The 13,413-nt window shown below is 39.4% G+C and overlaps 1 protein-coding gene across 25 annotated transcripts in view; it reads right to left on the bottom strand.

Annotated features, from left to right (window-relative positions):
• Positions 1 to 13,413, bottom strand: part of MPDZ (multiple PDZ domain crumbs cell polarity complex component) — a 101,815-nt gene that overhangs the window by 28,051 nt on the left and 60,351 nt on the right. For 12 of the 25 annotated variants that reach the window (XM_027670653.1, XM_027670654.1, XM_027670660.1 and 9 more), the window contains 4 exons: positions 11,936 to 12,037; positions 10,646 to 10,717; positions 7,394 to 7,556; positions 6,592 to 6,788 (listed from right to left, as the gene is read on the bottom strand). In XM_027670653.1, coding sequence (XP_027526454.1) covers positions 6,592 to 6,788; positions 7,394 to 7,556; positions 10,646 to 10,717; positions 11,936 to 12,037 — 534 coding nt within the window. The remainder of the gene's footprint in view (positions 1 to 6,591; positions 6,789 to 7,393; positions 7,557 to 10,645; positions 10,718 to 11,935; positions 12,038 to 13,413) is intronic. The other 13 variants (XM_027670664.1, XM_027670665.1, XM_027670670.1 and 10 more) reach the window with 3 other exon arrangements.

Genomic DNA, 13,413 nt, shown 5'->3' with positions numbered 1-13,413 from the left:
GGATTGGATGGGTTAACATCTTAAATTGTGGAACCCCCTGAACACGGTGTATGCGACGGATGTATTCCTGGAGCCTGGTGGCTCATTAAAGCTTTCTGCTTTCTTATCTTATACCCTAATTTGGCCTGGAGTCTTTTTTTCAGCCGTCTCTTTAGGCAACAGCTCGAAACTTACACACACTACATGAGCAAGTAGGCAGTAGTGTCGAGGATGCCAGTCTTCAAGAGAAAGAAAACCAGCTTATGCAAAACATACAGCTAGGGCAGTGGGGAGTGCCATATGAAAGCTTGTCAGATGAACAGAAACACAATGCCTGGTTCACAGATGGTGGTGGTGCCCATCAAGGGAAATGGACTGCAGTTGCTATCAATCCCATGACAGGTACACACCCGGTCACTAAAGGAGAGACGGGTAGTAGCCAACTGGCTGAGTTAGTTGCAGTATGGCAAGCCCTGGAGGCAACATCTCCAAACACTATATGTTATGTGCACACTGATTCATGGGCAGTAGCTCAGGGGCTAGTTCATTGGTTACCCATTTGGGAAAAAGCTCAGTGGAAAACTGGAAGCAAAACAGTTTGAGGACAACAATGGTGGGAAAAAATATATACCTTATTGCAAGGCTGGGATGTGTGGGTATATCATGTGGATGCTCACATCACTAACACCACTCCCACACATTGGTAATCAATTAGCAGACAAACTTACTACACAAGTAAGGGCCCATAAACAGTAGTGAAGAAACAGCATTAGCAATGTGGGCTCATGAAAAGGCAAGGCATGGAGGACGAGATGCCACCATTTAGTGGGGAAAACAGAGAGGAGTACATTTGTCTACTGCCATTGCGTCTGACATGATACAGAAATGCTCAGTTTGTCAGACAATCAAACAGCAGGCGCTGTTTGATTTCTTCAGGGTCCCTGAAGAAAGGGTCAAATAGTGCAGAGAGATGGCAGTTAGACTTTACTGGGCCATTACCTGAGCACTGAAGGCAGCTATATGTGTGTACTGCAGTAGATACATACTCAGGAGTTTTTGTAGCTGTTCCCAGCCAGTTTGCAAATGCGTTTACCACTGTTAGAATGTTAGAAACCTATTATGGGACTCCAGTAGAAATACAAACAGATAACAGGTCACACTTTAAAAACCACATGGTACAAAAATGGGCAGATGAGCGGCAAGTGCATTGGGTGTGGCACCTGCCTTATCATCCTCAGGGGACCGGGCTGATTGAGCGTATGAATGGGTTATTCAAACAACAACTGGAACGATTAGGAGAAGGAAAGTTCACGCAGTGGGTGGACCATATAACAGAGGTGGTATAAGTTTTGAATAACTGAGTACTAACCCCCACCACAACTCCTCTACTTCTAATGAAAAGAGAACCTCTCACAGTATGTAAAGTAAATATTAATGCAAAAGAATCTTACCAAGCAGGTCACCAGTATGGTATAGTAGGTGAAGCCACAGTTTTAGAGCTTAGCGACAAAACTTCACACAGTAATGGGCCACAAGAAGTCAAATGGGAGCGACCTGATTGTCAGCTAAAAGCTCCATCAGTGCCCCTTGTGAAATTACTTGCTTTAACTCCATGAGCAGTAACCACAGGCTTAACCTTGTTAAATCCAGTACAAGATGGTACTAAACCTGTGTTGTTGGGTATCAAAAACACTGCTGACCATACTGTTATTTTACACCCTGGCCCACTCTGTTCTTTAGTATACATTGCATCTATACCTCCAACACCCCCTGTAGTAGTCGGGGGTATAAGACACAGCGTGTGGTATACCCCTCCAGGACAAAGTCCTGTAGCCGCTGAAATCATTGCCACTGACCAATCACATGCTGTCACTATTGCAGTACCTGGAAACCCTGAGGGGGGGGAGGTCCCCTAACAGTTTTGGGGGTTTTTTTGTTTGTTTGTTTTATTGTAGATATCGGCTATGCTTTGCTTCTTTGCTGACTACTGTTTCAGGTGTCAATGTGTGGACCACCCTGGCCAATGTGACAAAGACTGATGTCATGTGTGTGTCCATGGAAACTCCCATGAGTCCTTTTTGCACCTGCTTAGTTAGAGTACCTATTGATGACTATCGGTGGGGAGCTCTATATAATGAGACCATGTTAGCAAATTGCACACACCCAGGAACTCAACAACCTCTTTGGTGGTGCCAGGCACCATAGCAAGTTACAAGCGGGAAGGATGCTATTTGGTATACTAAGTCTACAGCATATATGCATAATTTTCCTGCTTTACCCATTCAGGCACAAGAATTGGACATTTTAGGGACATTAACTGCAACTCGATGTTTTTACTTAAACTATATGTCAGGTACCAAGGCTGACGAAGGAGGAGTTGACATTTTTCCTAGGGATATATACCAGAACGCATCAGCCTGGCAATGAGACTATACAAGCACAATTTATTCCTGGATCCAATGCAATTGACCTCCCAAATGATCTATTTCTCATTTGTGGACAAAGGGTGTGGAAAGGTATTCCAGGAAAGGCCATAGGAGGCCCTTGTACCTTTGGACAATTAACTTGATTTCATCCACATAAAATAACCTTGCCTAAACTAAGAAGATGCAGACGCAACATACGGCAGCTTACTTTGGACTGTAATTCCGATGTAACGTTTTGGAATAAGGCTGAAAGGATATCTGCTAGTATAATAGCTCAGATAGGAACTGCTCATGCTTTAGCTTCTTTAAATAAATTAGGATGCTGGTTAGCCAAAGAAGCTAATGCTACCTCCATTGCTATGAGTGCATTGCTCACAGACATTGCTCACTCTGTTAGACATGCAAGTTTACAAAATGGAGCTGCTATTGATTTTTTGTTGTTAGCCCAAGGACACAGCTGTCAAGATTTTGAGGGCATGTGCTGCATGAATTTAAGTGATCATTCTGAGTCTGTTCATGCTAGCATCCAAAAACTGAAAGCCCTCACCCAACAGTTAAATGTTAATGATGAATGGAACCCCACTGGTGATTGGAAACAGGGATGGCCCTGGTTACAAAAACTGTTAATAGGCTTGATAGTAGTCGGATGTATAATAATATGTATATTGTGTATAATTCCCTGTGTGCTAACATATGTATGTCGAATGATAAACACCAAGATAAATGCATTACAATCTCGAGTAGTGCGCTATCACCCTCTTGCTACCATTGATCATGCAGTGGCATGTAAGGGGGGTACTTTTGAATTACATAATCAATGGAGCATAGAGGCGTGAAAAAGTAATTATATTAGGATGTGAAACCAGCCAGAGTATTGTACAATGTAACTTTATGGCACAAGTTAACTGTAAGGTCTACTGTATTTTTTTAGCAAGTCGACTAGATGTCCCCTATTATCAGAGCTGAGTTCCTCCTTGGCTTTGCTCCCTTCTGCAAGATAGATACAAATACCCTTGAAACATAATGGTAGAGGTCATACGTAGGGGTGAGAAAGATGATGGTGAGAGGAAGATTATGTAGGAAGGGGTCATTTGCCCCTTGCCCTACAGCAGGGCATGCGCAGACTGTTGCCGTTAGGTAATGAACAGGCGGGGTTTGGCTGCCACTCAAGCATCACCTTATACTGTGTACTGGCCCTACGTAGTGTAATGTAGAGCTGATAAAAATGAGGTGTCAGGACTGCTGAGTTGAGCGATACTCATCCTGCCACCGAGACTGTGTTGCTCCGTGGGGATGCCCGCTAAGCACGGGTACCAACCAGCTGCTGCAGATCCTGGTAGCCCTGGCCTGTCTGTGTAGGTAACCACAGTTTCCTGATAGGAAACAACTGAGAAAGCAAGTGTTTTTATATCCTTTTTGGTATCCCTTTAATTCCCTTTTTACTAGTTTATACTGTATTAAAAGCTGTTTGTAGTATTAATATCCTTTTTTAGTGTCCCTTTAATTCCCTTTTTACTAGTTAATACCGCAATAAAAGCTGTTTGTAGTATTGTATGAATGCCAACCAATAAAGTAGTTTTGTATTCTTTTTTAGCTTTTGATTCTCTTTGCTAGTTCTTTTATTCTCACTGCAATAAAAGATTTTTTGTAGTATTTGAATGTCTGTTGTACTTGTTTTTATTCCGGGCATGTATCCCAATGGACTAATACAAGAGTCAGAAGGAAATGCACAGCCTGAAGCAGGCATAGATGACCGAGGAAGAGTACAGGGATATGGTTCAGCAGTGTAGGGATGCAATCAGGAAAGCTAAGGCTTGGAATGGGACTTGGCAAGTGATGCAAAGAGTTATCAGAATGGATCCTATAAGTATATAGGTCAGAAAAGAAAGGCCAAGGAGAGTGTACCCTCCTGACAAATGAGAAGGGAAAGTTGGTGACAATGGATATGGAGAAGGCTGAGGAACTCACAAGTTCTTTATCTCAGCCTTCACTGGCAGTCTGGCTTCCCACATCAGTCATGTTCCTGAACCTACAGGTGGGGGTTGGGGAAGTGAAGTCTCTCCCACTGTAAGCAAAAAGCAGGGTCTAGAGTTCTCAGCACAAGATGTGGATCTGTCAGAACAGGTCCAGAAGAGGGCCACCAAGATGACCAGAGGGCTGAAGCACCCCTCCTGTAAAGACAGGCTGAGAGTTGTGGTTATTCAACCTGGAGAAAGCTCTGGGGAGACCTCATTGCAGCCTTCCAGTACTTAGAGGGGGCTTATAAAAAAGAGGGAGAGTGACTTTTTACATGAGGTGATAGGAGTATGACAAGGGGCAAGATTGAAACTGAAAGGAAAGTTTTAGGTTAGATGTCAGGAAAAAATTCTTAATCCATAGGATAGTGAGGCACTGGAACAAGTTGCCCAGAAAAGTTGTGGACACTCCATCCCTGGAAGTGTTCAAAGCCAAGCTGAATGAGGCCTTGAGCTACTTGATCTAGTGGTTGGCAGCCCGTCCCATTGCAGGGGACTTGGAACTAGATGATACTTAAGGTCCCTTCCGACTCAAGCCATTCTATGATTCTACATTTAGTATCTGAAGATTTGACCTGACAATCATTGTCTTCATTTGGCATGAGCAGGTTCACTATATTACCTTGAAGCACCAATGATTCAGATACAACTGGACGTATCAGTATGAATTTGCAGACTAAGGCCACTACTTGCTCACATTTTATTAGCTACATTTTTTTTGGAAATGGAAAACCACAGTGTAGAAGTCCATTCTAAGAAAAGAGAAATGACTGGAAAAGGAGAGTTTGGACCTACACAAAGGGAAAGTATCACAATACACACAGGTAGTATTAATAGAAGCAGAGACACAATGAACAGTGAGCAACAGATGCAAGTCACTGAATTGAGGGCTGAGTATAACAGCGATTGCTCAGCTTCTATGCAGGCTGTGTCCACCAGGCATGGTCACAGGGATACTGAGCCCTGTCATTTACACTGGAGTTGACAATCCAAATGCACTTCCTGCAGTGTTTGCCATAGGCTTGTGGAAAACCCTGGTTAGGTTGCCAAGTGCGGGATAGGACATGACCCACAATAGCTGATGGACAGCTACTTGGAAATACAGGAAGCAAGCTCAGATATCTCCTCTCAGAAGGGGTTGAGACAATTTCTTAGCATTAGTCTGTAGGTCTAAAATGTGGACAGTAAGCATGAAATCACATGACAGCAGACTCAGACAGATGTGTTTCAATATGTCCTCAGAATACTGCATAACTGCAACATGAAGATTTTAAAAACAGATGTTTCAAGAGAACTGTCGAGCAGGTAACACTGGGCTTTGCAACTAAGTTCCCTCCATGAGACTTGGTCCATGGCGCCACACATCCTTTTAGTCTGCATCTGCCAGGCTATATAATTTACCCTCTTAACTTCAAGCTTTGTTCAGACTCACCATTCCCTCCCCTGTACCATCTCCCCAGTACATCTGCAAATACCTACACATACAGCTTTGAAGTTACACAAAGCATTTCTGTGATGGTAATGTTACCTACGGCTATCAGAAAGAATGAGAAATGCTGTAGCAGAGAAGACAGGTATCATCAACTGAGCTGTGGTAATATAGAAATATCCTTTATGCTCATATACCTATTGGAAATTTTAGCTGCATATTTAGTGATTTGGTCATTTCACTCCATTAGAAAACAGCACCCAAACATGTAATGATTAGAAGTACATAATAAAAATGGATCTGTTCCTGTTTCCCAAATTTAATTTCCATATTCCATGTTACACAACATAAAAATATTCTGCTGTTATCACACTTCTATAACTAGAGAAGTAATCAGAGAGGTCTGGAGCACTCCAAAGACAGATGGACTAAAGGATTTCAGTATTTTTCATAGTCTCCAACTCATTGCCTTTCTACATGTCTCCATAACCCCAAAACTGCTGTTATCCTCCACTTTTTCCATTTTAAATACATAAACATGCCTTTACTTAGCACTACTATAACCAGAAAAGCTGCAACTAATTGGCATTTATCAGAAAGAAAATCTCATAGCATAGTGATACATTGGATAAACAGGATTTCAAAGTTCACTGAAGAACATCCATATTGCAGAAAGAATCCAGTATCTTACTGCATTTTAAATCAGTATGTTTGGGTTTCAGTATAAATTTAAAAAACTCACCTCTAGCAACTCATCTGCAATCTGTAACCTGCCATCTTTTCCAGCTGCTCCATTAGGATCAATTCCCACTATAAAGACACTCATCCTGGATCGGTCTTTGTTACCAGCAAGACTAAGTCCCAGACCTGTCCTTCCTTTTTCCAGCTCAATCATGTGTAACTCCCCTGGTAGATTTCCATAGCGCTGCACGATCTTTTCTAAATGTAAAAGTGTGGGCAGCAGAGGTTGGATTTACATTAGAAAGTTTCACAAGTCACCTAGAGTCAAGATCAGTGTCCAGTGGGCAGTATCTGACAGAAAAATCACAAACTGAATGAGAAAATTTTCAGTGTAAACCACACCTTCTTTTAAGCTAAGCCTTAGGTGATTGACAATATTATTTCTAATTTCCTGTTTTCCTTATAATTTCAGAAAACATTAAAACTTTTCTCAAAAAAAGAATTTTCACACATAAAAGCAATAATATTCTCTCCAGTAACACCTTCAGGTAACAGAAACTATCACATTATTGTCATCAGTTAACAGGATTACAATGAAATTCTCTGAGTAGCACTACACGTGAAACAGTGAATTTAGACTATGGAGGAAAACAGAGATTGTAGTGCAATGATGAAGAAAAAATGCGTTTCATATCTTACCATGAGCACCTGACCAAGCACAACTAAAAGAGCAACACTTAACATGCAAACCACGAAGCACATGATAAAGAAGCAGCTCAAACAGGATGACCCCACTCCCATATCTTATGCAGTGCTATTTTAACACTGAGTATTGCAAACATTATCACAAAGGATAAACTTACTCCAGCTGTAACCAAACTCATCCTCCTTCTCCACATCTTCTGGCACTCTGGTAGAAGATGACTGTGCAACATCAGAACTCATTCCTGAAAATGCTGAAGGAGGGGGCAGAGGCAAATTACAAAGTGAAGTCTTTTCTGGTTCTACATCAGACTGACCAAATGCCTGTGGAGAATAAGAAAAATGCAGTGGCTAAGAAAATGTAGACTCTGTGCAGGGCAAACTAGTATACAAAAACGTCAAAATGGTAATGACTATTGCTTTGAAGTTTAAATATCAAGCAACTGAAACTCTAAATTAATAACACAACACAGAAAGGCTGAAAGAGATCATAGACAGAAACAAACACCAGGCAAGGTAAGAGATAACATCACTCCAAAACGTATTTGGAAACAAACAAAACTCACAATAAAAGCCCAATTCAGTAAAGTTTTATGTGCCACTTCATATTTCTGAAAAAGTCTCTTACAAAGACTCAAGTGATTTTTTTTTTAATGCTCTAATTGCAAAAGACTTATACCTCATTTTATTTTTAAAAGCCACTGCATATAATTTCTTCCTATCATATGCTTTGGAAGCCAAATACAAGGAAAGGGAAAGGAAACAAAAAACTGGATGCTTTCAAAAATGCCTCCAGGAAAAAGAGAATAACTGGCATATTAACTGAAAGGAAAATTAAAAACCAAAATGAAACAGATGATAATTGACGAAATCTACAGTGACTGGACTTTTTCAGTCTTATTTACTAGTTTCCTATAAGGTGCACAGAGGAGATCAAACAAAGAAAGATACATATTAAACCACAAGAGACAGATACTTTTAGTCTTGATGTGGTCTATTCATATTCATAAAAAAGTAAGAAGTACAAACACATGACTACTGCAATGTAATGGTTAAATGCCCAAATCCACAATATGGCAATCCTCCGTTCAAGTAATTTCCCCTGAGGAATATGGACTCTGATCAGGGATTTCACTAAGTGTTTGTAATTTGTATGATTTTGTCTTGCTAAAGAGTAAACATCTAAGCAAGAAACTTGTGTCTGAATATCATAATTCTGAAGCTTATGCATGCCCAAGAGACTTTGATACTGGAAGATCAGCTATTGATATAAGTAACAAGAACTTTAAAAGAAAACCAACTATTTTTCCAACAGTAGAATTTTCCGGTGTGTTGCCCTAGCTTCATAGCCCTGTTCGCATCATTTCAGCTTTCACTACTTCCATTAGCGGGGACCCCTGGTGGTCTAGTGGTTAGGATGTGGCACTCTCACCGCCGCGGCCCGGGTTCGATTCCCGGTCAGGGATACTCCCCCAGGCAGATGGAGCTCGTCAGCCCTGTAAGGCCATCCATCTATGAGAAGGTCACTCAACAAACCTACATCCTGAGGACCTCACTGCCATTGTCCAAGCTTGCTTGGCCCCGGCAGATGAACCTTAGGATTAAAGGGTGGGCTCAGTTCAGCGCAGGCTGTGTCTCACCTAAAAAATCCATTGTGCAGGCTTGAAAAGGTAAAAGACCTTTCCCAAAATCTTCATTCGCGAAGACTGGCCATACATACACACTTCCATTAGCAAAAGTCTGAATACAGTATTTCAGATTGTGTCTCTAGGTGCCAAAAACACTCAGATAATTTCTTCATCAAAGGCAACAGACTGAAATGAATAACAACGTCCATCTTCCAAATTGAAGGTGTTGAAAAACTTAGGAAGCTACCAATTTAGTCATATTGAGATTTAAGAAAGGTCCCATCTCCCAGTGAAGATGACTTATCTGAATTCTTTAACTCCAAAGATTTAAAGAAATTGCAAATGCCCTGTTTCAGTTCTCTCATTCTGCTTCTGCTTGAAAAACATTTTCCTTTAATTTAGGAACTTGTTCTAGCAACTTAACTAAGAAGTCATTAAATGTTAAAAGTGTGGGAAGTTTCCATGTAACAACCAAACTAATAATTTTTATTAAAAATGCAAATAAATGCTATATGACTTCATCTCTTTAGTAACCTTGTCTCATGCTTCCAATCTAAGACAATGTCATCCTGCTGAGATGATACCTAGCATCTCTAAACTGAAGCAGCAAAATTGTAGCAAAGACATTGTCACCCATTAGAATGAGAGTAGGGTGGAAACCCTATCTAGTAACATTCAAAATGATTTTTCACAATCAAAATTCGCATGTCCACCATAAAGAAAAATTGTAACATACCTCCACATATCAAGGAGGAGTGAAAGGGAGAGAAATTCTAGAAACACTATTTTTTCAGAGTGTTTCCTAGAGATTAACTAGAAAGCTACATAATATACTGAAAAAAATGAGGAAATACAGTGTTGTGATGGGTTGACCTTGGCCGGTGGCCAGCTGCCAATCAAAGTTGCTCTATCATTCCCCTCTTCAGCTGGACATGGGAGAAAAAAACAAGATAAAAGCCACTCCATAGTCCCCACAGCTACCACAACCTTGCCACGCAAACCGATAGCAAGTGTGAGAGCAAACCAGATCAGCAAACCTTACAGTAGTCTCTGTGTTTTAAAACCAGAATTAACATATTAATTTAGGGGTACTCTTGGACAGTGTCCAGGAACAGCAAAATTAATGAAAAAATTACTAAAAAACTAACAAAATATTGGTCAAGGACCTCTGGAAGATCTGTAAGGTATGGATGTATGGCTACATCCTGACAGATTAGCATTTATTAACTGCAGCCACCATAATCTGATTGACAAAAAATGTTTCTTTCTGTACCTTTGTACACATGTACCTAAATCTCAACATTTCTGAAGGAAATGCTGAAATGAAAGTAAAAGCAAGGCTCCTTTGTCGGAAGGGTAAAAAGCATGCTACAATGCCATTTGTGTGGAAGGGAACACATCCTGCCCCCAAAACTCAACCTGACACACGTGCACAGCGAGAAGCAGAAGTTGGCCTCCACAGTTTACACACACATAAGACTTTTGCTCCCTGAATCGGGCAACACACAGAAAACCTAAAATACTTTAACTCATGAAATACTTTCAGTGTGCCACAGCACAGTATTTCATTTAAAATGCAAAGCATCAGAGAGTGCATGAACCAGTTCGGCTACTAGGGTCACTCTGATCACAGCCAAGCAAATATTGAAAATGGCAGCAAGTCTGGAGCTTGAAAAAATGAAGGCACAGGCAGAGGAAGAAGCAGTACTCTGGAAGATATCACAGGCCATGTACAAATGTAGAGCACACATACAGTAGGACCCACTGATGGGAATCAAGACAAACCTTGAATGGTGTGGGAGCAAAGGGGTTAGTTGGGGAACAACGGAAGGTAACCCTAACTGGATTCGATACCTCCTACAGTAACAGAAAACAGCAATCCACATGTTACAGCACCTTTGGCAATATACAGCACTGTTAATGAATAACTCATTTTCAATTATGGATTCATTTTACTAATTGCAGCAACTTTATTAGCTCTATTTATAAACAGACAAAAGTATTTAATGGTTATTAAGGACCCTGATTCAGCAAAGTAACTTACTGTACATGAACCTTAGTTCAGCAAGAGAACAGAGATGACAAAAGGCCATTCTTATATTAATGCTAAAAAAGAAATTACGCAGAAACTGCAAGACCATTATGTATTCTTTTAAAATATGTGCAATATTTTTCAGAAATACTTTTGAAAATATAGAAAATACAATCCATCATTTATATTACATATCTATTCCCTTTCCTCAGATACAAAACTGTAACAAACATGAAAAACAGTTTTAAGAACACACATGCAATTATACACCACATGTATTATCACAGATGTTCATTGCACATATGATGTATTTGACAACATGGGAAAATAGAAGGGCACAATCACTTCCAAGATGTAAAACCAGCTAGAAATTATTTTATTAAATCAGGAATGCATGCAAAGAAGAATTAAGCTTTTATTTATTATTCTGTTAGAGGTTAACTCTGTTCCCATTGTGAACAACATGCAGTAAGCCCTAATCACAAAAAAAACCCCAAAAAAAACCCAAACAACAAAACCCTAACTTTTTTAGTTTTTCCAAAGATGTCAGCATCTTGTTCATGGTGCATTAAAAGATTTTTCAAGAAGTAGAGGGAAAATATTTTCAACACTATAAACTGAAAGCTGCTAATGTTTGGATTTTTTCATGCAAAAATAAAAGTGAGATATGAAAGCTGTAAAGTTTTAACCACATAAAAGAAGTACATAGCAGCAAAACACTTGACACACTGATGAGAGAGTTAGACTCATGGGGATACTTTAACATATACCACAGGGACTGATCTTGTATTTGAGAACCTACTCCTTTGGTAGCTCTGAATAGCTCAGATTTAGTAGTTATGACTAATAGAGCTGGCGTTTTCCACTTCTCTATAACTTTACTATGTGTATGCTTTCTGTGTCATTTTAATTCCCACTCTCATCAGCATAGTATTTTACCCAAACTCGTATAAAAGAATTTAAATGCAGAGAAACACAAATGGCAAAGAAGCACACATATTATGTTTGCTGAGTCAAAAGCAGACAGTGTGTCATCCTCCCACCTTGCTGGTGTTGAACTGAGAAGAATCAGCAAATGGATTAGTGCTGCTGAAGACACCTGGCCTACAGAAAACACTGTTCTGCGGGAAAGATGGGGAAGAGTTCTAAAAGGAAAGCATAATGGAAACTAAGCAAAACCAATTTTAAATGAACCCTTTTTACTTATGAAGCAAAACATATTTATGTAGTTGTTTGGGCTAACTAAACAAGGTCCACTTCCTGCACTTTGCTACAGATAGGTGAAAGTGGGCAAAACTGTATTTGCTCTGTGTTTCTATCAGATTTGTTTAGCATAGCATAGAGGAAAAGCACTGATGTTCATACCTTTCTCTACTCTTCACAAACTACATGAAGTACAGAATTGAGCAGCACAAAGATGAGAAAATTTATGTGCTATTTGTACAATTTTGTACAAGCATCTCACTGTTTACTTCGCAAAAGAGAAGGTTTAGTAATATTAGGCATCTCTAAGCAGCTTTCATATCTAATAATGACTTTTACTGAATACTTTGTATATGAGTGCATGCACCTATAATTGCCTGAATTTATAGTTTATTGAAACTAAATTCTCTGGTCTTCCGTTTTAGTGATGGAAGTTATTTCCTCATTATTATTTAACATTAAAAGAGTTTACACATTTAGACCAAATTAAAGGATGTAATTTGATCATTTATATTCCTCACTCAGTTTGAGATCAGAACAAACTTAATTAAGAAGGACCAGCTCTGATCACACAGTTTGTTGGAAATATATCATGTGTACATGATACAGATATATCCATCTGTCAATAGCCTACAAGTCTTAGGTCTGCAATGTAAACATGGCGGAAAACAAGAAGTATGGTAAATGGAAAGGAATGTGAAAAGCTTGCAGGATCGTTTATATCGAGTAATTTAATCCAAACGTACATTGCTGTTTAAAAATTTTCTTAAAGCATTTTGCTTTTTTCTAAATGCTTCTGAAAATAGTAAACGCGTCTCTAAACATTTATTTTCAAATACTGTATTGCAAAAAAGTAATGTAATTTGATAAGACAATATAGGTCTTGACTTCACTGTGTCTTCAGCAGTGAGAAAGCAATGCCATGCATGAACAAGGTTTCTCACTGTCAAGTCACTCAAAGTCAACAGGCTGTACCCCTAAGGTACAGTAAGATGTTTTGTTTACACACATCTTTTAGAGAAGTTTGCGACAAGTAATTTGTTACTGTAATGATCCTATTACACTTTAACACCTACATTTGTCATCTGCGTAAAATTTTAAAATGTATCTTGATGAATTTTAGGAAACTAAGAAAAGCATCACAAATATTTCATATATCAACAGTGAAATCCTAGTAAAAGAGGAAACAAAGGTCAGCTACAGTCATTCAAAGCTTGCCTTTTATATTTTTCATGATGGCATAGTTCCTAAAATACTAGTCCAAATTCTAATCCATGCAACAGTATTGTGTCAATGTGGACTGACTACTATAATAAAA

Source organism: Neopelma chrysocephalum, unplaced genomic scaffold (assembly GCF_003984885.1).
Source record: "Neopelma chrysocephalum unplaced genomic scaffold, ASM398488v2 Primary Assembly neopelma1_96921, whole genome shotgun sequence".
NCBI lineage: Eukaryota > Metazoa > Chordata > Aves > Passeriformes > Pipridae > Neopelma > Neopelma chrysocephalum.
The sequence above is the reverse complement of the archived record's forward strand: the minus strand, read 5'-3'. Positions and strand labels throughout refer to the sequence as shown.